The 26,259-nt window shown below is 37.8% G+C and overlaps 1 protein-coding gene across 7 annotated transcripts in view; it reads left to right on the plus strand.

The window, feature by feature from the left end:
* The window catches only part of CTNND2 (catenin delta 2), an 883,391-nt gene that overhangs the window by 127,898 nt on the left and 729,234 nt on the right, over positions 1–26,259 (plus strand). Inside the window, exon 2 of one of the 7 annotated variants that reach the window (XM_070587193.1) lies at positions 3,784–3,888. The exons of 5 other annotated variants lie outside the window; for them this stretch is intronic. In XM_070587193.1, coding sequence (XP_070443294.1) covers positions 3,873–3,888 — 16 coding nt within the window. In that variant the 5' untranslated portion in view covers positions 3,784–3,872. Of the gene's footprint in view, positions 1–3,783; positions 3,889–23,031; positions 23,116–26,259 lie in introns of all 7 variants that reach the window. One more of the 7 variants, XM_070587194.1, reaches the window with a different exon arrangement.

The following is a 26,259-nucleotide window of genomic DNA, read 5'->3' on the forward strand; positions in this document are numbered from 1 at the left end:
CTCAGGTGTTTTGTAATCAGTAGTCAATGAGCTGATTCTCTAGTCATGGGCATAACGCCATCTTTGGACTAATGATAGATGGCTGTAGTTAAAGTAATTGTGTGCAAAGGCCCTGTTTATTGAAAAGAAAGGTGATTCATCTGTGGCTGCCAGGCCAAGTCACATGCCAAGAGATGTTTCTTGATATTTTGCTCATGTGAAGGTCAATTATGGTAATTTATTTAAACAATTCATTGTGTGTATTAAAACAAAGTAATTAAAATGGAAGATGTGCTTATACAATTAATTTTTTTGAAATAACAAAATTATGCCACACCTATGTATGTCATGAGCATTACATATTTGCTGAGACTGACTTAATGCAGGTGAATGCTTTTTAACAAGCAGTCAGCCCCTAAATTATCCTTTTTGATAATCTGGATTTTATATACTGTTTTTCTTGGTAGCACCAATAGCCAATAGTACAACTTACCTAATTTTTTTATTATAGAGTGCTTCCTAGTTCTCCATTATTCAATTATTTTGATCATTATTATTAAGGACTTGTAACTACTGAATGTTTAAAAATAAAATCTTTCTATTGTCCAGTGTTCAAGGTTTTGCCTTTTTTTTTTTTTAAAGGAACATGCAATTTTTGCTTGCTACCTGATTAACTTGGGAACATCTCCCTGAGATAAAACATCACGTTTTAGCTACAATCAGATTTATTTTGTACGGAAATCTCAGATCCATCACTCCTCAACTGTTTGTGAGGTTGAGTATGTTAATTAATCGTTCTAAGTCTCAGGTTTCCCATCTATGAAGTAATTGGGATTTTCAATATTACATTTCTGATTCTGTGGAAAAATTAATATATGCAATAATGTAGCGTATAGTATGTATTCAAATAATGGTAGCTGTTTTAGAATCTCATAGATTGCATTTGTTACTTTTCTCCATGTCTGTCACTTGCATTCTCAGCAGAAGCTTATGATTAGGAATTAAATTAAGAGAAAATATTCTTTAAAATGCAGTGTTGGTAGAATGGAAGTTGACAATTTCAAGTCTCAGTGTTTTCAACATTCTTTTTTTTTGCTCAGTGGCTGATGAGGTGGAAGGATTCCCCCTCTGCTCCCAAACCTTCTGTCCCGCATCCTCAGGACCACAGCAAAACCAAGCTCCAGGCTCCCCCTGCTCCCAGGTGTATTTGTTTTCTAAGGCTGCTGTAACAAATTATCACAAACTGAGTGACTTACAGCAATAGAAGTTTCTTCTCTCACAGTTCTGGAGGCTAGAAGTCCTAAATCAGTGTGCCAGCCATGCTCCCCATGAAGGCTCTAGGGGGAGAGTTTTTCCTTGCCTCTTCTAGCTTCAGTTAGTTGCCAGCAATCCTTGGCATTCATTCCTAGACATGTGGCAGCCTACTCCATTCTCTGCCTCCATCATCACATGGCCTTCTTCCTTCTGTGTGTCTGTGTCCACATCTTCCTCTTATAAGGACACCAGTCATTGGATTAACTCCCACCCTAATCCAGTATAGCCTCTTCTTATCTCAATTACATCTGCAAGGACCTTATTTAGAAGTAAGGTCACATTCACGGGTTCCATGTTGAAAAAGGTTTTGGGGGACACAATTCAAGCCAGTATGCCAAGGCTTCAGACACATGTTTCATCGCTAGTCCCTTCTGGAAGCCACAGTCTCTCTCAGGCTTTGCCCCTTGACTCCTCTGCAAGCAGCAGCACCCATGAGAACAACACATAGCCCTCCCTGAAATTCTGTAGGAAGGGGAGAGGTCAAGTTCTCCTTGAGGGATTATCCATGTCAGCTCATTAGGTAAAATGTTACAAGCTGCAAATCTTTCACAGGAAGATATTCTCCACGAGAAAGTGCTATCAAATAGCAGGGGAGTTGGGGAAAATGCCGTGAAGGGACATTGTAACAGTTATTGCATGTTCACTGGTACGATGATCTAAACCCCTCTGTGCTTATGTCATCTCATCTCAGGCTGGTAGGTAGTATTATCTCCATTTTCACATGAGGAAATGGACATTTAGCTTACTTACCTTCTCCATGGTCCTACAGCTAATACATGATGGAAGAAAATTTTATGTCCAGTTTTCTCCAACTCAGACATCCAAGTTCTTTCCTATTGTCCAAGAATGTAGGATATTTCTTATTCTCTTTTAACTTCCCACTGAATTTCTATCATCTTTTCTTACATGAAGTCAGAATGATGGAATAATTCCTGAAAAGACAACATGGTAAAAACTGTGCTTTCTCTCACCCTTTGAGAGAAGTGTTTAATACCTGCATATATCCTCTTAATCCTCTTTATTTCACTGTCTTTGATAAAATCTCTTCTGACTAGTATTTAAAAATCAGACAAGATGTGCATTTGAGGGCCAGAAGGAAAATTAGGACAGATTTGGATGTAAGAGGTGAAGAGCTGGTGACTGCATTTCCAGCTGAACCGGGTTGTGGTTAGAAAATTGCCAGCATTTGAAGTTACTTGTTAGGGACTGTCTCTTCTATATGCAGACAAGCATATAAGGTGACACAAAATAGTGGTATTCTATAGTTGAAAAAATACATTCCTTAGATCAAGACTGAGATATATATTATTTCCATTTTGCAAATGAGAGTTGAAGTGACTCTGATAATCAGCATGACGAGCATATAAACCAGTGTTTCAGACAAAAGCCAGCATTGTTTTGTTCTCTAGCAACAAATAAGCAAATTGATTTAGGCTTAAAATATATCCCAATGAACTATTCTGTATATTTATTGAATAATAAATGACACAGTAAAGTTAAGGTTTATTCAATTCTTTTAAACTAATAGTTGAATTTCCTTCTGCTCTATTTATTTGATAAGCAGTTTCAATCCTACAGGTGAATGCGCTATCTCTCCTTGATTGACAACATGTTTAGTGTTTTATCTCTTCTAACAGATTGTTCAAAGCAGCAAGTGCAAAATTTAAAAGAAAATGTCTATGGATCAACCCTATTGTTCATTCTCTTAGTATTAAAGAAAGAATTTGATGGCTTCCACATGATGATTTCTTTTTAAAATTGAGTATAAATTTGCATGTTTTTCATATGCTTTTTATTAGGTCCTGATATATGGAAACTAGTTGTAAAGCAAAACAAAATGTCAGAGTTCTGTCCTTAAACAGCATCTGGGGCTGAAGCTAGGCTTGGCATAACTAATTTTGCATCGCAATAGTTTCCAAATCAATTGGCTGTATTATTCATTAAATAAAAATTAACTGTTCTGGGCATTATTATTCGTATTGCACAAAACAAGAGAGCTAAAAAACCCTGATTTTTACTGCTTAAAAAAATCAGTACATTTCTCTGGACTTCTGGACATGTTTAAATTTACATGTGGATGCATTTTTTTCTGTCACTTTCTAAAAGGGGTGGGTGAACTCTAACAGATTTCTGAGAGGAAGTTGGGGTGTTAAGGGACCTCCCTTGGAATTTGAGATTGATTTCACAATGGGCAGTCGCTATTCAGCATAGGAAGCTCCCTCTGTGATATTGTCAATCCAGTTTTGTACTAATGCCAGACTATCTTACACAGGATGATGACTTGGGTCATCTTGTATTCAGCTCTTTGAGAACAGGGTGCGTCTCCCTTAACTAGTCCACTACATCTTTTATCTTAGATTCTATAAGTGTCACAAATCTGAGTAATGATGAGTCATTCTGAGAACTTCTATTTGAAGAGGTAGAAGATGCATTCTTATGACATGTATTTTGAACCATATTCTAATATAATATTTTCAAATTCTGCCACAGATTCCCCGGTGCCCAACTCTAGCTTTAACAGAAGAACTTAGTGTTAACTGTTGGACTTTGTGTGACATTTCATTGGAACAAAGGATTCAATGGACAAAAGATCAGGTGACTATGTCCGCTCTTCTAAAAGGAATTTACCACCTTTTTAAAGAAAAGGACCGCTGTGTGCTAAATCTATATTTTACACTTTAAAGCAAATTTCTTCATCTTTTAGGGTTCATATGCCTCTTTAAGAATTTTATAGTAAATTTAAAGCTTTGAGACTTCTTAGTGAAATTCACAAATTCATAGGCATCCAACTTTCAGAGACAATTTAAGATATTCAGAAGCCTCTGTCAGCCCTTTCTTGGATCCTAGTAAGACCTCTTATCTAAATTTTATATTACTAATATTAATATGATTGTTATTATTAATGCTACTACCAGAAAACATGAGATAAAAAGCCCTCCCACTTGACTGTACCAAAGTGAATTTAAGAGAGATGTAATTTGCAGTCTACAAATAAAACTTTAGAAATACTTGAGAAAATGTTAAATAAGTATTTATAAAATATCAGAACATTAAAGGCAGAAATAATAAAGAAAAAGAGTCAAAGATTGAGTCAAGATTAGAACTTCAAATTTCTAAATAGCAAAATCATTGTGAAATGTGCTATATATGATGACTAAGAAAAAATGACTTGATGTATACATGTGCTAGTTAGAGAGTTCATCTTTCTCCAATAAAACGAAATAATCTATAGGAAAATCACTCTTGCCATGTTAGAAAAATGAGCAAAGACCATGAATGTGCCAATTGTAAATTAAGAAATAAAAATGGTCAAGAGGGGGGAAATGTTCATTTTCTCTAGTAATTAAAACTATGGGATAACTGTTTGTTCTTCAGATCAGTAAACTTGATAAGAAAATCCTGGTACCTAGCAGGGCATTCTGACGTGCCTACTGAATCCATAAATGGAACAACCTGCCTGGAGTGAAATTTTTCAGTATGTTTCAAAAGCCCTAAAATGGTATAGGGTTGGAGACAGTAATCCCATCCCAAAGAATTTATCCTAAGGAAATGGACAACTAAGCAAAGATTTCCATTGCAACCCCTTTTAATAGTGGAAAATTAGAGAAAACTTGAATATTCAAAACAGCCAATGGGGTGGATAAATTATAATGCATCGGCTTATTAGATATGATGGAGTCATTAAAATGACACTGCATAAATGATTACTGATATAGAAGGGGTCAGGAGAAGACATTAATTGCAAACTACATGTTACAAAGTAATTATAGAATATTGTTTGTGTTTGTGAAAAAATATCAAATATATGTATCAACATTAATATTGGTTTGCTCTAAATTGTAATATTTAGGTATTTTAACTCTAGTTTTTAATTATGTTGCTTATCTGTATTTTCTGTTTTTTACTATAGTCCTGCATTAATGGGATAAATTTAAATTTAAGAAAGTTCATGTCAAATTCTAAAGATAATGCTGAAGATATGGATCTATGAAAAATGTAAATATTTCCTGGATGATATGAACTTGGACCCCTTTCCTTTTCATAGTGTAAAGCTTTTAATTTCACATATGTATGTATATATGTGATTTCGTATATAGATTCTCATACATATAGTGGTTTTAAGAGTACATTAGTAGGAATATTCAATTCCAACAGAACCCAACTCATACACATTTAAGAAAAGGAGGGGCTGGCCCTGTGGCCGAGTAGTTAAGTCCGTGCGCTCTGCTGCAGGCGGCCCAGTGTTTCATTGGTTCGAATCCTGGGCGTTGACATGGCACTGCTCATCGAGCCACGCTGAGGCAGCGTCCCACATGCCACAACTGGAAGGACCCACAACGAAGAATATACAACTATGTACTGGGGGGCTTTGGGCAGAAAAAGGAAAAAAATAAAATCTTAAAAAAAAAAAAAAAGAAAAGGAGTGGTTTTGCTTTGTAAGGATACAGTTGTGTCTCCCATAACCCAGGAGGAACATGGCTGAGTCTCAAGAAACAAGTGACCTCTCTGCTCCTTTTTGGGCCCTGGCTGTATGTTTCTCTCTCCCTCCATCTCTCTCTTTCTCTTCCCGTCTGCCCCTCTCTCTCCTTTTTTGATCTACGTGGTGGGAAACACAAGTACTCACTACTCTCAAACATTACATCTTACAGCTGTGATCATTGGAGAAAAACCAGGTAACCCCCACGCCCTCTGAGCCCCAAATGCAGAATGCAGGGTCACGCTCTTTCTGTCAGATGCCCGTGGCTGGACAGGTGACTCTGGAGGAGAGATGCAGCATGGTCTAAGGACAGGTCAGCTCCCTCCCATTCCCCGTGGACCCCAGTGCATGCGTGAACACTGGGGGAAAACTCAACCAAAGTAATATATCCGCCATACTGAACAATCTTTTCTTTTTTTTTGCATTACCCCTGACAAATTAAATCCAAATCTTCACTAGTATTTCAAGATCCTGTTATATTCTAGTTACCTATACTTCATGTAGCGTTAGTTCAGTACTGAGCATTCAGGTTGATTATAATAATAAATTGGTATCAAATTCCATGAATACTAGTTCTGCATTTGGAAAAATATGGAGACCAGGTTTCAGTGGTTCTGTCTCTTCCCAAGTCTGTGATGCTGGTGAGGTCTCCTAAGTTCCAGGGAGTCTCTGATTCTTCCTGACAAGGGTCTCCAGCTTCTCCTTTCCAAAGACATTCCCAGCCCTAAAAGCACAACCTTTTCTTAACTGGTGGTAGTTTACTTGTGTAGTTCTCACAGACTGATGACATTCTCTTAAATTTATTAGCTATTTTGAATTTCATAATTTTCTTGAGTTCTGGCAGAATATAGTCCTAAAAATATATGGAAAGTTATTAAACCTGGAATTAGACTGCCAACATATTTTCAAATTGAATGTTTAATTTCATAATTGGAAAATGATACATCTGCCTAGAGAAAATCAGTGGGGTTGGAAAACAAATTCTGTGTTGACAGTGTTGGTACAGAAAAATTATACATATTTATGAATGGCCAAATCATCTTATTTCTGGAATTTGAAAATATAATTATCAGTCATTAATAAGGTAATGATTTCAATTGAATGCCTTATCCTGGGGCAGGTATTTTGTGTGTGTGTGTGAACTCACACGTAGGTACTGTCCGCGGTACAGTGTCTCTAGGTACCATCTCATTTGATTTTTAAACTTTTATTAATATAATTCAGATTCTAGACAGTTGAATGTCTACTTCAGTTCTCTAGGCAAATGGATACCATCTAAAATGATTGGTAAAATGAATTGCCATTTTAAGCTCTAGAAGATGTCTGTGCTTTACAATATTTTAATATTTATGTATAATATACACTTTAAGTACATTGTGTGAATTGTTCAAAGACCATATTAAACTAAGTTCCGTTAGGGATTTAGTTTTGCAATTATAAATGTGGAATGATTGTCTTCTGTTGATGTGTTGTTATAGCAGTTCCTTATGGATGTGAGTGTGTTATTCACATCATTTTCTCTTAAGCTACTGGGACTGGGTGACAGCAGCCTTCAGAGAGACACTCTGGAGGCCCCACTGCTGCCCTCTACAAAGTTGCTGTGGAGACAGCCTCAGTGAGGTTTCTGTGTCTGGGTTCCAAGTGAGAGGCAGGACAGGTGTCCCTGCAGAGACCCAGGACCAGATCCCTGAAGGAGTTCCAGAACTTCTAAATCAGATTTTCTGGGATGCTGCCTGGAATTCCTCATTTTCACCAAGGTTCCCAGGAGATCTTGCTGCATATTGAAGTTTGAGACCAACTGATCTGATTCTATTATATAACGTATGGGAGTCAAAGCAGAAGAAAACACTCTTCTTTCCCCTTTAAGAGAAAATGACTTTATTATGATAGCTGAGTGAGCTCTTTCCTACTGAAACAGAAATCCGGGCAGAATAACTCCATGCAGCATTCCATTACTGAATTCTGCAAATGTCTGAAGGGCAGAGAAAGGACCCTGGGATCCTGAACACACGGGGGATAATCAGGGCCTTTAGGGACAGTCCAGTTCTCTTGGGAGCTTCTCAGTGATTCCTCTCTGGCACTGGTTTGTCCTCAGAAATGACTGGAGGTCGTTTTTGTCAGCCAGCTTGAGAGAGTGTTTGCAAGTTACAGGGTTGTGTTTGCTGAGAGCAGTAAACGCCCAGTCAGGACGCCTGGATGCTGGGCCGAGCTGAGTCCTTCATAGCTGGTCTGAACTTCGGAAAGGTCTCTAGGGTCCCAGATACCTTGGCTCTTTACTAATATCCTGATTGAAAAGGCAGCTCTCTGGATTCTGGGTGGTGCCCGGTGCTCATGATTTAGTGTAATATTTCCATAATATAGGACAGTGGTTGTCAGAAAGGCAATGGTGTAACTGAGAGACCACGGACAGCCTGGTTCATTTAGTTTTGTGAAGCTTCGTGCAAGAACTTTTTCATGCTTAATACTGTAATTAGAAAAAAAATATGATATGACAAGTCATGTCAACCCCCACTTTGGGTTATTAATAGAAATGAAGGAGTCTGTCCTTTCAACCCAGAATTATCATATTTTAATTAAGAATTTAGTGAAACATTATTGGAATATTCTCTTAATTGACCAATAAAACTCTGTGTTATTATATATGATATCTGTATCTGTCATATATTTTTCTTTTTACTTAATTTGACAAATATCATCCAAAGAATGTAGAGTGAAGTGGCTGGGGGTACAGCACTGGAGACTCAACAAAACTCACGATGCTGTTTATCAGATCTTTGTCAAATAGCAAGCTTGTTTCCCGCCGCTTTCTGCACTCCTTCAAAAGTGGTCGTCGGTGCCTGGTCAGTGGGAAACTAGCGTAGACTCGGGGAGAATTGTGCCTTATGGCAGTCAGCCTTGATATGCATCCTCCAGGAATCCATTTTCAGTATACTTAAAGAGAGGCTAAAAACATTATGCTGGAGGTTTACCAAAAGACAGTAAGATAAAAGGGGCATTCATCTGACACTCTACAGAGGGAATCTAATTCTTGTTTGTGGCTCACTTCTAAATCATCTCTTGAGTGTAGCCTATATGCAGTTGTCTTTTGTCTTAGAGACAGAGGTGCTCAGGCATGAGCTCTGCATTTCTGGAAGCAGAATTGGAGAAATTCAATGGGTGTATATGAACAGACAAAGACGTAGACACAACACACACAAACCCTCTCACACCTGCAGTCATATGGCACATTAGTAATTAACAGACACTGTGTACCCAATGGTTTTCCTGCCGTCAAAGCAGTATTGAAGCAGCAGTGGTATTGAGGCTGCCATATACAGCTGCACAGGTGGCACACTCTGTGAGTCTAGGGGTTGTTGTTCATATACGTCTCTGCTCCTCAGATATGCTTATGATCTTGTTACAATGGTGAATCCATTCAGCTCCTGGTGATTATCAGTGCTGCTGGAGTATTGACCATATTGAGTAATGAGTACATAGATAACAATGTGAATGATACCCCCCAGAGTTGTGTGGTGGGGCAGCTCTATGGCTGAGCTAGGCACACAGTGAGACAGCACACTCCTGGCCACAGCTGCATGCTACAGAGATCAGCCAGTTTTTCAGTTCTTATTACCCCTGGTGCTTGTTACTGTAAGTACTCTGACTCACAAACATTGCGCTAAACTACAGGATAGGTTTGAGATTTTATATTGCCATACTTTAAAAGTGAAGAGAGATTCCAGCACATCAGTCCGTGGGTGACAGGACACAACAGCTTCCCTCGATGACTTCGACTGGGCTCCCAGCAATACCCTGGTCCAAACCAAGAGTCAATTAAGTGGCCCTAGACTTCCCATTCTGAACATCAAATGACTCCAAGCCACTGACACTAATATCATTGTAACTTGCATTATTATCCCTGTGTAAGGCTTTCCACCTATTCTCCTTATGGGATGTGTATTCACTCAGCCAACCAATGACATGTTGAATACACAAATATATGTAAATAATTTATTACTGAAATGTGATCTAGTTATTTGATGTAAATTTAATGGAAAAATAAAATTCACTCATAATTTGCATTCTCATTTCAGGAGTGAAATAGTTAAAACTCCTGCTGTGTATGCCATGGGATTTCCCAAAATTGAACGTTATAGTGCTGGCTTTATGGTACATCTTTTCAAAAATCCAAGCCTTTGTTTTCTATATCTATAATGACTTTAGTTGTTAATAAAATCACGCAAAATCCACAGTATATAATGGATCTATTCTGAACAGATAACACTTTACTATTTGATAACTGTTTTAATTGAAATATTTTAATAAATATTTTAGTAACATAAATAAATTATTTAGATCATGAACTGATCCTAAGTAGTTTTGAGTTGTTTTGAAAATCCCATGTACGTCAAATGGGCTTCTTCATGTTGATTCCTCGCATCACTCGTCTTTGCCCTTCTCTCCATCTTCTTATTTGAGCCTGTTGCACACACACGCATGACCACAAGAGCTTATGGCTGGGCTCTGCTGCAAGTCCTACACCTTTTCTAAAAATGATTTTCAGGCTGCATTTAGAATAAATTTTCAAAATACTAAAATCTTACTCAAAGGTCGTTATCTCATGAATGAAATATTTTAATTCACAGCCAGGTTCTTCAAAATATCTAAAGAGTGCAAATTCAAAAGTATGAACACTAGACACTCTTTGGCCTGGCCCTTCCTTTCTTTTCAGTCACATCTTCTAAGATTCTTTGCTTTGGGCCTTCACGCCACTTTCCTGATCCATTTGGCTGCCTGGAAACTTGCTGTATGAATTACTGCTTCAGACCCGCACACATGCTCCCTGTGCCTGGAACTCCCACCCCTCTACCCTCCTGCTGACTGACTTCTGCCTGTCCTGTAGGACTCAGCCTGTATCTTGTTCCCCATGTGTGCTCCTGACCTTGCATCCCTGCCTGGCCCTGTCAGAACATTTGTCTGATTGCAGCTACTGTCTCTTTATTCATCTACCCCCCGCCCAGGACCACAGAACTGCAAGGTTCCTTGACTTTGCCTCTCTGCCTGGTATTCCCAAGGCTCAGTGCATAAAATAGGGGCTTCATGAACACCTGCTGTGTGAGCAGATTGAAGAAAGGTGGAAGGAAGGAAGGAAGGGCATTACCTGAAGTCAGAGTTAGCAACTCACTTCTTGAGCATAGATTTGCAATGGTCACAGTGCCCCCTGGCCAGCAGAATCTTGACCACTTTGCAGTCTGAGTTTGTGCCAGTTAGATGATATTCTTTGCTTTTTATCTGGACATATTTTCCTTTGTAGGAGTGTAACTTCCATTCCTGTGAGTTGTATCTGCCTTATTGGCTACTAGATTTTAAGCACTTTGTAGTAGAAACTGCTTTTCTTGTTAACTTCTTGACCCTCAGTGCCTAGCACAGTGTCTGGCCCTTGGAAAATAAATGTTTAATGGCCTGATCAACCATTGGTATCACTACAACCTGGTTCAGTAGCCGACTGAATGAACTGTATCTGAATAAACTATATTGGAATGTACTGAAGGAACTGTGTGTTAGGGCCTTTGGTTAGAAGTCAAGAACCACTGATTCACTTTAGGAGGAAAAGCTATTTGTTAGAACAATGTGAGATAATCATGAAAGAAAAGGACATGTCCAAAAGCCAGGGTTTAGGAAGGGCAGGATCCGGGAATATAAGCAGCAGGGACTAGCAGACAGTGACTTCGGGGTGTCCCCATTGGCAGAATCAAATTCAACTGTTTTCTCTCGTTGTGTTGTTTTCCTTAAGGTTCAGATCCCAAGAGGAGCCCATTCAATTGGAGACAGGCCCACAATTGGCCACAGGGTGTGTTAGTTTCCTATGGCTGCTGTATCAAAGTACCACAAATTTAGCGGCTTAAAACAACACAACTTCATTGCTTTTTAATTCTGGAGGTCGGGAGTCTGACATGGGTCTCACTAGGTTAAAATCAGGGTGTTGATAGGACTGCATTGCTTCTGGAGGCAAATCCATTTTCTTGCCATTTCTGAATTCTAAAGGCCCGCCATGTTCCTTGGCTTGTGGCCCCCTTCTGTCTTCAAAGCTAGCAATTGCATCACTCCATCTTCTCCTTCCATTGTCACATCTCCTTCTCTGACTCTGATCCTCTTGCCCCTTCTTCCACTAATAAGGATTTTTGTGATTACATTGGGCCCACCCAGGTAATCCAAGATAATCATCCCAGTTGTGGGCAGCTAACTAGCAACCTTACTTGCATCTGCACTAATTCTCTTTTGCCATGTAGCATAACATACTCATAAGTCCCAGGGATTGGAATATGGACATCTTTGGGGGCCATTATTCCACCTACCACAGATAGGAACCCTTGTTTGTGAGCCCAAGAAACTTCATGCACCCTAAGAGGGATAACTCTCTCTGGGAAAATCAAAGTTCGATTAATAAAAGCAAGGATGAGGGCTGCAGATCAGTCAAAAACATCACATTTCCACTGCACATGTTGAAGTTTATACTGTCCATTTGTAGCACTAAAAAGTGCATTCTAAAGATGCTTCTCCTCACAATGAGGACATCTGAAGTTAAGTGAGTGAATTTTCCAATATGAAATGTTTAAAATAGTATTCAAGTAAGCCATTTCCCTCTTTATTACTCACTTTGGAAACTCTTGTAATGCCAGCTGGCCAAGTTTAGCAGATAATTAAAGCCAAGTCAGCGTTTCTTCTACGAAAGAATTGCCCTAGTCAATTGAACCATGGGCAAGTGGGACACTAAGAAGCCAAATGACTGACAGAATGGGTCACCATCCTACAGTGAAATGACCTAAAGGATTTTTGGTCAGTTTACATGTTTTCCTAGGATTTCGTTGGCTTGGGTAACTGGGCAGAATGTAATAGCTCTGAGTAAAAGTATGTTTCTCCCATTTCTGTTGCCTTTTAGGAGCCTTTCCTAACAGCCAGTGGAAAGGGGTGTTGTTCCCTAGATTAAGAACAGTTATCCAGGCAAGAGTCAGTTGATACATTTCTCTTTCTTTTGCAAAGTCAAATGTGTGATTTCACATTCAAACCCACAGATAAGTGGGAGAAAACAGGACGCAGGGCAGTATTGGGGGGTGACCGGCCTCTACAGAAGATATGCTTCCTGTATGGAGTTGCTTCTGGCCATTCCAAGACAGTTAAACTTGTAATTCATGATGCCCTAGATTAAACTCACAAGGTCACTGCAAAGTACATGAATAAAAACATGCAAAGGAGAAATATGTTTGAAACTGTCATTTATCTTAAAGCAAGCTCTCATTTGGAAATTGTAATGCACCTTTATTTTGTCTTTCACTTACTATTTGAAATAATTCTTTTTTGGATCATTTTTTTCCTTGAATAAGCAAGTGTTTCGTATTACACATAAAAGGGTTGTCCTGTGCTGAGTTCTCCCTTTTGGTTCATTGTGCAAGAGTGCAAGATCGGAAGCTTGCTCTAGACATTACAGTATGTATCTAATAGCCAAAACTTATGGTTTTATTCTCTGCTCTATTAGACTCAGAGTATGACCTTGAAAATGTTACTTAATTCCTTTATGCCTCATTACTTTCCCATTTATAAAATGTATCTGCAGAGAGTCCTTGCTCTCCCAGGCTTCTCGCTCCGGGGATGCTCATGCATTTCTGTACTTTTTGCTCTGTGCCAGTGTGCCAAGAAGAAACATATAGAATGGATGTCATCATGGTAGGGGACTCTAGGATTGATGAAGAGAAGTTGAGATCTCACCTAGTTATACGAGTATATTTTCATTAAAGTATATTTTTCATGTTTAAAGGTGCAATTTATCTTCCACATAACTAAAAAAACTAAACATATTAGAAATCACATATGCATGTGGATACACAGTTTTTCCTCTAATTTGACCAATACCACTTACTCTACAGGTGACTCAGTCTCTTGATTTTTCAGTTCTCACATTTTTCTAATCAAGATAAAGTGCAGTTTTTCACTTTTGCCTGATATGTTATCTAATGTGGCCAATTTAAATTTTAAATTGGAAGTTTCCTTGGTGGCCGATATAAGCTACACATTTTTTTTTTTTTTTGGTATAAAATCCTATATGTTGGAGACAACGATTTTAGATCCTGTGCATGCTAAATGGCAAGTGGATGAGGTCTTATGTAGTCAAAGCAGTTTCTTGTATTCACACTAGGCTCATCACGGTTCTGAGGTTGTTTTTTCCTAAATCATTATGTAGTAACTCTAATAACTTGAATTTAATGATGTATCTGCGTGGTATGATACAAATTGAAATATATAAAATTACAATTCAATAACTTATTTTTTAGTTTTCTCTAGGTACCTACACAATTATTAAATCATGACTAGATATAGAGGATCTTGAAAATAAACTCTGCAAATTAATTTCTGGTTAGTGTTCTTCACCCTATTTTGTTCAATTCTTTCAGTATATGAATGGAACTTTAATCCTGTCTTCAAAGTTCAGAGAGATTTTTTAAAAGGAACAGTTAATAAAGAGACATTTTTTTCTCAATTGTGCAAATTATGTATGATACACAGAAATTAGATAATCATTTTCCAATAAGATGATGCGTAGATTTGTTAGTCTACATTGAAATTCAGTCACTTGTACAATTTCAATGTAGCATCGTTCCCAGAGTAATTACTGTTTCATAAAAGCAGTCTGTCAGACGGCATCGCCTCATGCGGATGCTGTGTGCAGACACAAAGTCACAGGGGAACGGAGGCGGAATCCATGCAAAACAAAAGGTTCTTTCAAAACCTGGCATCGTGTGCTTTAGTGGAATTATTGACATCAACAAGTACCAGTAGCCACTTGTTTCCCAATTAAGTTAATAAATGACTAATTGATCTGGTAAGTAAATGATTCCAGGCAAAACAAATGCTCATACAATGAAAAGACCAACTAAATTATCACTTAACAGACCGACTAGGTTAAAATGATCAATTCTGTTGCCACTCCATTGATTTACTCCTTCATTCATTCATTCAAACAGATATTGAGACACTGATTGGAAACAAACAAACAAACAAAATACTCTTAACCAGGACATTGGGATCCGTTAGTAAAGAGGAGTCATTTAAAATTAGGAAGTCATTTAAAAAATACATAAAGTACATATTCATTTGATTTTAACTTAGTTGTACCTGTGTTCGCTAATCTTATAGAACCTAGATCATTTATTTAAATCTGGGTCTGCTCATAAGAACGCTGAATAAACATTCTCGCAGACCCCTTCCTCACGCTAGTGTCCCCTCATTGCCTCCTCTGTGATTTCCAATTCCTGTTTTTTTAAAGTGAGTAAGGAATCTAAGATGCTTGTGAATATTTTGAAGGAAGAATACTTCTAGATGTTTATATTTTTTCCTTAGTCCTTTGTAATCATCTCATCTATAATTAATTCCACAGAATTTTAAAATGGGTTATTTCACCAAGACATTCATAAACAAAAATTCTTATTCTTAGTGGAATTGTATCTTATTGGTTTACTCATTTAATTAAATTATGTAAGTTACATTGGAATGAATGAATTTGGAAGCAACACAGCTAGCTCCTGGTAAGCTGCTCCTACAACTAGTAAGGACAGGAGGGTCCCAGTCTGCTGTGGAGTGGACAACTGACCACAGGTACAGTGGGGGCTGGTCAGCAAGAGTAATATAAAGGAGCCAGTTAAAAGAGCTTCTAGAAAATTTGCCAGTCATTGTGCTAGGCACTGGGGCACTAAAATAATAAGCCTTCTGAAGACACTCCAACTTGTAAGCTTTCTCTCTTTACAGCAAAGATCCACACTTTAGATCCAATCTCTATATTCATTATTTTTCCCTGGGACATCTCCAGGGAGGTGAAAAGACCATTTCATATTTATCTTTTGCATCCAATACTCAATGCTTTGTAAAGGTTCTGGCACAGTTTGTGGTCAGTGAATTATTTTTAAGTTAACAAACTATTTTCTAACTTATCAGTATTGAGACGTCCCTAGATTAGCAGCACAGTATAGTGACTGAGAAGCCTAGGCTGTGTGGCTTTAATCAGTAGCTCTTCCCTTGCTACCTTGTGGGTTAACCTCTCTGGACCTCAGTTTTATCATCTGAAAAAGGGGGCTGATGATAGAAGTGCAGCGTAGTAATTGAGTCAGTACTGGCAAACAGCTTAGAAGAGTGCCTAGTACAGAGTAAGTACACGTTAATATTATTATTATACTGTCTTGTAAAAAAGTATTTGTTCATTGGTAACTTAAAATTTTAAATATAACTTCAGAGCAATTTTCTTATTTGCATAACCATCCATTTATAAATCATATTCTTTTGTATGCCTCCTGGGACTGGTATGACACTGATATGCATTTTTATTGCTTTTTCATCTAAGAAATACAGAAATTCGTTAATAGGAAATCTGGTTGTAGGAAAGATAAATAGAAGAGAAAATTTTTGTAGTTGGATATTTGTGTTTTTTCTAACCAAAATCTGTATACCTCTAGTGTTTACATAATTGAGATTTTTAATAAATATCATGTTGATTTATCTTTGGGTACTGTTTCCTTAAGACCCTTGGACATTTGTATTAAAAAAAAAAAGTTCAATCTCAAGTGCCTCTTACTATGCTTTTAATAACCCCTACAGGTTAATAAGTTTTTCGCATTAGCTAGAACTTAAAACCTTTTTTTCCCCTTTTTAAAAAATAATATCATCCCTGATTGAAATTTCATCTATCACTCATCTTTTAGAGGTAGGGAAAGTTTGTCAACAAAAGTGAGACATAGTAATGTAGATTGTAACCAAGTTTGCTCTTGACTGCTCCCTCCAGAAAGACCAATAATAACATGAAAATATTGGCATGTAAAAAGGATGAGCTTCCTACCTAGTTGGCAGGAATTTTCTTTTTCTGTCTAAGCATAAAGCCACAATTTCCTTTTATAAGGATTATGCTTATATTCTTTAAATTTGTTTATATAGTTGGACTTTTATAATTGATTTTATAACAACTAAATATTAAAATATTTGGCATTTTACTCAGGAATAGTGGCATTTTAGTCAGGAATAATTTGTGTATTAGAGAGTTGTAACTGCCGATCATAGGAGATATTGTAAATATTTAGAAAAAGGAGAAAGTAGAAAGTAGGAAACCTAATGCTGGAAAGGACTTTTTCCCATACATAAAATAATATAATTGTGAAAGAAATTACTTTTACGAATGCAGACAAATGGTACAAAAGAATTTTAAAATGTTAAATATTATCATTTTCAAACCAGAAATACGATATCGTCATAACCAAACCTATTTACTCATATCTGAGATTTAAAATATGATATCATTGCACGCAATACTGGAGACATATAGAGGAATTTCTTTTCAAACAGCTTTGCTGAAATTTGCCTTTGGTGATTTGAACAGCTTGGTCTCTATAAGAAGACTGACTTGATAGCACATTAAAAAGATATTGGCATCATGGTAAGTTAAAAAGATGACATCCCGTCTTCAGGATCTCAAGAGTATTTAGTGTCTGAGTGAGAAAATCTAAAGATTTATCTAAAATTCCAAAGTAAGTCTTGTTTTGTGATCAGATTTGTAATGTAAAAGAACCATTGCGTTCCAACATTGAGAATCCTGAGGTCTAATCAGAGTGCTATATGACAAGATGTCAGATATTTGGGTCAAAATCCTTGAGCACCGTTGAGTTCTCACTTCTGAGACTGGACTTGCTATTTATTTTTTTCTGAGTTGCATTGTTCTTGATTTATGAAATGAAATAAGTCATTATCGTATACATTTCATGTGAGGATCAGAAGATTTTTCTCTGTAATTGCAGTACAATGGATAAAGTGCTATAAGAGAAATAGGACATAGAGTTAAACATGACTTGTGTTTCTTGTAGTTGGAATCAGCTTTTTGTCTGATGTATTCTACAGTTTAAAATGCCATTTTAGGTACAGAAGCACCGAATAGACATTTTTTCCAAAGAAGACATAGAAATAGCCAGCAGGTACATGAAAAGATGCACAACATCACTAGTCATCAGGGAAGTGCAAATCAAAACCACAATGACATATCACCTCACACCTATTAGGACTGCTATCATCAAAAAGACCAGAGATGATAAATGTTGGTGAGAATGTGGGGAAAAGGAACCCTTGTGCATTGCTGGTGTAATGTAATTTCATGCAGCCAGTGTGGAAGACAGTATGGAGATCCATCAAAAAGTTAAAAATAGAACTACTGTATGACCCAGAAATCCCACTTCTAGGTATATATCCAAAGGAAACGAAAACAGGATGGCAAAGGATGTCTGCAGTCCCATCACTCCTATGTTCATGGCAGCATTATTCACAGTAGGCAAGATATGGAAGCAGCCCAAGTCTCCGTCAATGGATAAATGGATAAAGAAATTGTGGTATATATACACTGGCGTATTATTTAGCCATGAGAAAGAAGGAAATCCTGCCATTTGTGACAACATGGATGGACCTTGAAGGCATTATGCTAAGTGAAATAAGTCATACAAAGACAAATACTTTGTATCACTTACATGTGAGATCTAAAAAGGCTGAACTCAAAGAAACAGAGACTAGAAAAACAGAAAACAAATTGGCAAAATTAGCGTTAGGGATTGATAATCACCTTTTCATAATATCCAGTCATTCATCCATTTAAAATTACTTATTGATCACATACCAGGATATTTGAACCCCCAATGTGTAATATCCAAAAAATGAAGGGAGATTCTTTGCTGTGTGACCTTTACAAGTACAATAAAACCTCTTATACCCATATAATTTAGATTTAACTCTAAGCAAAGCTTTACCTTTTTCTTGAAGTCGTGTGTTGTAATAAGGTAATTGTCACTTAAAACTTCAAAATTTCTTGTCTGTGGGTAAAAAATGTCAACATATATTGGCAACTATCAAATATTATGATTCTATTCAGTTTTTGTTTTATTTTTGTTTTTTGGGTTTTTCTTGTTTGTTTATTTTGAGGAAGATCAGCCCTGAGGTAACATCTGCTGCCAATCATCCTCTTTTTGCTGAGGAAGACTGCCTCTGAGCTCACATCCATGCCCATCTTCCTCTAGTTTATATGTGGGACGCCTACCACAGAATGGATTGCCAAGAGGTGCCATGTCCGCACCCGAGATCCGAACCAGCGAACCCTGGGCCGCCGAAGCAGAACATTTGCACTTAACCACTGTGCCACTGGGCCGGCCCCCTATTTTTGTTTTTTTTAAGCCCAGTAGAGATATTTATTTAAGAAATTTCAGAGTCAGTGCTAGCAAATACAGTGGAATTGGAGTAATTGAAATTCTGTGTTCCATTGTTAAGATTAAAACACTGACAATTTCCCTCCTGCAATGAGTTAAACAGATTGGCCAGGGAGTGCAGATATTTATTTACAGTGTGAGATTCTGTCCTTGACTGCTCATTGATAGCAATTCTGGAAAACAAACAAACAAAAGTCTGGTTGAGCTCCAGTATCTTGAGAAATTGTGAAGTGGCAGATACATATCTGGAATCAATATGAAGGACAAATTGCTGCAATTTGAGTGGACACTTTCAAGTACAATGAAGTGAGAACATGTTGCAGGCCACTGTGTGGCCAGCATTTGGGGACTTTCTGTTTAATAGATTGTGACAGTCAGAGTTGGTAGTTCACAATAGTTAAATTGTTGTGGACTGGCTGTAGACCATGATTTCTTTTGTACCACATTTTATCATGTCATTCTATGATTAAGTAGAAGGCTATAAAATGGAAGACTGCATATTTACTTAAAATATTATTGGGGAGAATATTTGGGAAGACAGCTTATTTTTCACTTATGAGTTTAGATGCTGTTGTTCAGCGTCTTGCACAGACACGATGTAGGAGATGGGTGGTAAGTCTTTAGAAGCTGGGTGAAAGGGAACCCCAGCACCTGGGACATTTGGCAGTGACACTGTGTTCTGGGAAGTCACAGTGTGTGATGAGCACTGTATTAGGAGCTGTGTTAAGCATACTTCCTTGAAGTTTCAGGCAAAAGAATAGTCAATCTATTGCTGAGCCTCTTTACTATAGAAGGTATTAGAACTTCCCCTCGTATTCAGGGAGAGTGCAAATTTAAGGTATTGTGCTTATTTCAATTCCTCTTCAACATACTGTTATCATGATGGATCTGTAATTGCAGAATCTCAGGCTTTGTTTCTCTGGCATAAGGAGAAATGTCCCTACAGCTTAGTAATCCCATAAAGTCAGCTGTTGACACATGTCTGTGGTATCTGGGGGAGTTAGGATGCTATTGATTCCAGAAGGGAGTCATTATATGTTTTTTTAGTGAAGATGAGCTCTGTAATTTTATTTTGTTTTTATCATAATCATTAATTTCATCCATATATATTTCTACTGTAAAAGCAGATGAGAGTGTGATTAGTAGAAAAATATATGGGCTGGCTACTTTAACCTTATATACTGCCTAAACTCATTAATTTAAATATTTCTATTTTTTAAACCTGGGAAGATTTATAGTTTATTAGTGTACCAATCACTGTTGTGAGTGTAAAATTCCTTGAGAATTTTAAATAGGGCTGATGATGAATTATAAATATGCTTTCGTTGTAACTTATTTGATAAGCATTTAATGATGTCAGCTCGTTACTAGGCACTATTCTAGGCACTGAGGTTATAAATATGAATAAGACAGTTTCTGTACTGAAAGAATTCATGAACTAATTAGGAGACAGGTAATGTAAAATATATGGTGTTTCCATAAATTTGAGATGTTGGGTAATATATCATTGACTTTATAACACTTTGCAAGTGAAAGAAAACATAGTTCCAAGCGAAAGAAAATTCATTGCAAATGGCTTAAAGGAAAAGGAGACCAATAGCTACATTAAGAAGCATCCCGATTTCAAAACAGTAAAAAATTCTAAAAATCCCAGAAGAGGTATCATTATAGCTCATTGTGATAAATGCATTGCTTGAGGAAGGTTCAAGTTACAAAGGTAACAGTAGGAAGTGATTTATATTGTCGAATGTTCAGAAAGGCTGCAGAGAAGAAGAAATGCATGTGTGGGACAATGAAAGAGGAAAAGAGTTTTGACAGCCAAACCCAGCCTTGGAGATGATGAAAGCATGCAGGGAGAGATATCTATGTGTGCAAAATTTGATTCAATAAGATGTATTTGGAGCTACAGGAATCTTTTTGTATCTATAGTGTAAGGTGTGAGAGGAGAAGCAACAGGACTTGAGAATGGAGATGTGAGCGTGGACCAGGGCAAGAGCAGCCTCATGCATCATGCAGAGCAGATGGTACTTCATCCTCTATGTCAGTGGTTTCCAGACTGTTTTGCAACCTTCACTTTAGTGGGTAACCACTAGCATTGTTTTATGAAATTGAATAAAATAGAATAAAAATATAGTACATCACGCGTTAAGGCTTTGTATTTCATGAAATTTTGTTTCAGTTAAAATATGTGAGTCATGATGTAAAATGCATTTCCTGTCTCAAAAAGTTTTTGGAAACCTCGTTCTAGGTACTGAAATCCACTGAAGTAGATTTAGAAAAAATGTGTGTCATAATCAGTTTGATGGCAAGAAAGTTGACTTTCCCAATAAGTAGTGCAGATTCTTGATTGGAGGAGGCACTGTTGCAGCCAAGAGAGGCAGATTGGGAAGTCGTTGTGACTGTCTAGGCAAGAGATGAGAGGTTATATGGAATTTGGTGCATTTATGGGGTTCTCAGGGAGGCATTTGTAATACATAGGAGCAAATTTGGATATCAGATGTGAGGTCCCAGCTGGAGGTAAACGTCTGGGTCATTATTTACACATTCAGTCTCAAGTGTGCATGACTTTGCCAAAGAGAGGGATGGACAGTGTTCAGTGAGAGGAAATGGAAGGTGTGGAACCCTTGGAAATTTGTGTGAGGTAATGCTTTCAACCTTAGTGTGCTGACCCACTTGGATTCCACAAACGGTTGTAGAAAATGTCTCAAGTCATGTGTTAATAATATAATAAATGTTCCAAGTCATTTATTTTCTAAAATGAGCAAGTTTAAGTTCAAGATCATCAGCAAAGTCAAGGTCATCACCAAAATTCTTGTAGTCCTCTTCAACGATCTCCCACCAACACAGTAGCTCCGCCTAGTTTCCCTCCCTTTTGATGCTTCCAGGCTCACCCCAATGCTGCCTGAGTCTCAGCCCAGTTGTTCACCTTTCCTGCTCCTCTCACTTTATAGGTTTATTCTGATGTTTTCCTCTCTGCCAGCTTTTCCAGTGTCAACCAATCAATCCTCTGTCTTCTTTCAGCTTTTCTCATCACTCATTAGATCTTGAGGGGACCCTGACTGCTGTTGAAGAATCTGTCTGATCCAATTATCAGAATCTTACCGATCAGGAGACCCCCCACTCGGTGGCTGAAGTGCATGCCCCTTGTTTCACCTCTCTGTGGGCTCTGGTGTCTCAGGTTATCCATTTGTCTGGAGCAGGGCTCCGGAGGGGCACCTTCCCCTCCCCTAAATCTGTTCCACCCACAATGTCGACATCTTGGCTCATGGCCACTCGCTCATTCCAGAACCTGGAATCATCTGGATTCCTCTCTCTTTGTCCCACATACCACATGCAATCTATCAGCAATTTGACTGTTCTTCCTTCAGTTTATCTTTATAATCTGACTGCTTCTCACAATCTCTACTTCCCAGGATTAAAGCTGGTGATGAAAGATTAGATCAAGGAGTTGACTATTAGATATAGATCAAGGCCATCAATAAAACTTTCTGCAATGATGGAAATCTTCTACGTCTTCACCCACCAGTATAGTAGCCACTGGCCACATGTGGCTATTGAGCACTTGAAATGTGAATAATGCAACTAATGAAATGACTTTTTAATGTTATTAAAATTTTCATAGCCAAGTTTTGGTAGGGGCTACCAAACTGGACAGTGCAAGTCTTGCTAATGAACTATTTATTGAGTCCCACAGCAAGCAAGGAATTTGGAGATACTGGAATTTGAAGCGGATGGGACCTGCTAATCTGGAAGGAAAAAGAAATAGGTCTCTGTGACAACAGAGGGTGAGGATCCTAGGATAACAGAATGAGAGGAAAGTTGAAAGGATAAGAGGTCATGGGCTACAGGTTGAGGGTGGGCAGCTCAAGAGGAGCAAAGACCATGTTATGGCCAAAGGAAGTTGTTGCTGAATCAGAAAGGAGATCAAGTAGTGGTGGCACAAGAATGCTGGTGGGTCACTGAATTGGATGATTGTATGACACAAGTCCATCTGTTATTTTTTTGAAGATGGCCGTTATCTTGATATCAAAGTCATCAGTTCCTGGGCACAAGTGGCTAAAGAAGGAACAAGTTTGAATATTGAAATATAAAGTAAGAATTTTATTTTCTTTCTTTGTGATGGAGGTCAATAAAATGTAACATTGAATGTGGCCCTTCAATTGAGAGCAAGGGAGTTTGGCCTTCCAAAGTGCAAATGAGATTTTAACACTTCACCAAGTATAATGTAAATTTATAGTGACTCATGCTTGGGAAATAAAAGTTTAGAATATTCATATGAACTTCATAAAATCTTATCACATATGGTTGTCAGGTTTCAAATTGAAAAGGAGTCTCTGTATATGGGGGTGACACTTGCTATTATTGTCATTCCAGCCAATTTTTCGGAATTTCTTACTGCATGATCTATGAAAGCGGTAGTACCATGGGTGTTCTTAAGATAGTGCTTTGTTCTCCAGTCTTGTTTCCCACAAATGGAGCGCATCCTTTTGTAAGCTTTGGTTTATCCCAGTGTCCTGGTCTGAAGTAGCACATGCTTTTTCCTGACACCTGTAGTTCATCTCGGATGAAGATGTTGACAGAGAGCTGTACTAAATAGTACTACCCTGCGAGCATCGGTTCCCAGGCCTCCCATGCCCACCCCCTGGGGGAATTAAACAAACGAAAGCTGAGAACAGTCTAATTCTGCTTGTCTTAGGCTGCTTGGGCTGCCATAACAAGATGTCACAGACTATGTGCTTAAACAACAGATATTTATTTCCTCACAGTTCTGGAGACCAGAAGTCCAAGATCTGGAGGCCAGACATCCAAGATCAAGGTGCTGGCAGTGTAGGTTCCTGGTAAGGACCCTCTTCTTGGCAGCCACCTTCTCTGTGTTGTCACATGGTGGAGAAAAGAAGCTCTGGTGTCTCTTCCTTTTCTTAGAAGGACACCAGTCCTATCAGATTAGGATCCCAACCATATGACCTCATTTAATTTTAATTAACTCCCTAAAGGCCCTGGCTCCAAATATAGTCACATTAGGAGTTAGGACTTCAACATATGGATTTGAGGACTGAGGACAGGGGTGGAGTTGGGAGAGGGTGACACAATTTAGCTCATAACACAGCTCTTGCATATGAGGGTTTAGAGCAGCATGACTTGGGCCCAGGAACAGCCGCTTTTATTGTTTTGTATTTTCTAGACATAGAACTTGTTAGTAGTAAGTTCTGCTAGAGAATGAACCCAGCTAAAATTTGACATTATTCTCCCTTCCTTGTTGTCTCTTTTTCTCATGTCACAGATGGGTCTGTCTAAAATGCAGTTTGGGTATTTTTAAATTATCAGTCGACTATATATGGAAAAACTTCTTACACAGTAATTGTATAAATGGTATAAAGAGGTGTTGGATGTTGGATGAAGAAATCTGTTGGAGAATGTCCACTGTACTAATCATCAAATAAAAACAAAATCCAGGAGATGCATTTTTCTGTATCAAGTTGGTAAAAGCAAGAGAGGATTAAAAAAAGGCCAGTGTCATTAATGTTGTGGGGAAGGAACATGCTCCTGACACTGCTGGTGGGCAGATATGTTGGACCAGCCTGGCAGCAGGATAGTTTGGTTTTGGCTCTCAAAAGTCTAAAACAAGCACAAGTTCCTCATTCCATCAGTAACATTTCTAGAAACTTAGCTTTTGAAAGTGTCATAAATGTAAAAATGGGGTAAAAATGAACAAAAGATAGGTAAATTAAAAATTATTGAATACTACAATCAACTGTCACATACAATTATTGACTACTAAGTATTCATTACATCATTAAATTATACAATAATTTTTGGTGACATAAGAAATTGTTCGTGATATGTTGCTGAGCCAAAGATTTTTAAAAAGTCAAAAATGTTACATTAATATTCCATTATCTAAAAGTCATTATGCAGAATGAGTTAAATTAGGAAAAAAAATATTTCAGAAAAACCTATAGCAAAATACTAGTCAAAGTAAATATACTTATTTGGGATGACAGAATTAGTGATGATTGCTCTTCCTTTGTTTTTTTCTTTTTGTCTCCCTGCCTTTTCCAGATTTCCCAGGTTTAGCACAGATTAACTACTGATTTTTAGTGGATTAGCTCTAACTGAGGCTAAGGTGCTTAACCATCCATATGTCGTGATGACCAATGGTTAAATTAAATCTGGATGTTAAAATGTATAAGCCATGGAAATTATTCCAAGTCATTTTCGTTCAGGCATCAAGGTTGCCATGGGTAGCAGTAGCTCTGTATGGTGGGATAAGCCTTGAAGATTTCACTTCTTTTCCTAGTATTGCTGCAAGAAGAAAGTGGTAGATAAACAGACATAAGTATTCCTTATACTGCGTGGGTCAAAGTTGTCAAGTGCCTAAGGATATAACTTGATTCATTGCCTATTAAATCCCATATTTTATTATGACAGGTTACTGTCATACTTTTAAGAGCTACACTTTATAAAAATTTGTGTGTAGACTAGCCTTTAGGAGGCAGTATAGGTTGTGGAAAATAGGCTGACACATCAAAGGACACTAAAATAGGAATAAAAAGAGAGAAAATCTGAGTTCTAGGCTCACTTATGTTACTTATGCTATGTTAGACAATTTCTTCATCAAAAAATATGTTGATAATAATACTGACCCAGAGCCTGAATTTGCACAGGCCCGATAAAATGTAGAAAACCCAGAAGTTAAAATAATAACTTTAAATGTGTAAGATTCCTCCTGTCTCAGCTTTAGGCTGTCCTTATAGAGAGTTCCTTTTGGAAGCTGCTGACAGTGATAGAGGTGGAGATGCAAGATCAAGAGTGGAACTCCACTGACAGGGGTGACTTTGCACACAAGAGCTGCCATTTTCTTTTCTTATTTTCTGCCCCTTCCACCTTCCCCCATCTCTCAAACCTCTCCTAAATAGAAGGGCATGATTTCAGCCTGTTTTTCTGGGCATAACATTTGCTGATCTGTTTATCTACAGCTTTATAATTATAAGGCTTGATCAAATAAGAAAACCACATATGAAAGCAAGTTGAATACAGAAATGTACTTTATTATTGTCTTCCCCATCCCACCACTGTAATTACTTAAATCTCTTTCTTTCATCCTGTTGAGATCCATCACCTAAAATACTTCCAACTTTTTAGCCATGGTTGCATTTTCCCAAATCATGTTTAATTTGATCCTTACTCTTTGCTCAAATTCTACTTTCAAATATTATTTCCCCAAACCCTCCCATA

Source organism: Equus przewalskii, chromosome 20, assembly GCF_037783145.1.
Source record: "Equus przewalskii isolate Varuska chromosome 20, EquPr2, whole genome shotgun sequence".
In the NCBI taxonomy this organism is placed as follows: Eukaryota; Metazoa; Chordata; class Mammalia; order Perissodactyla; family Equidae; genus Equus; species Equus przewalskii.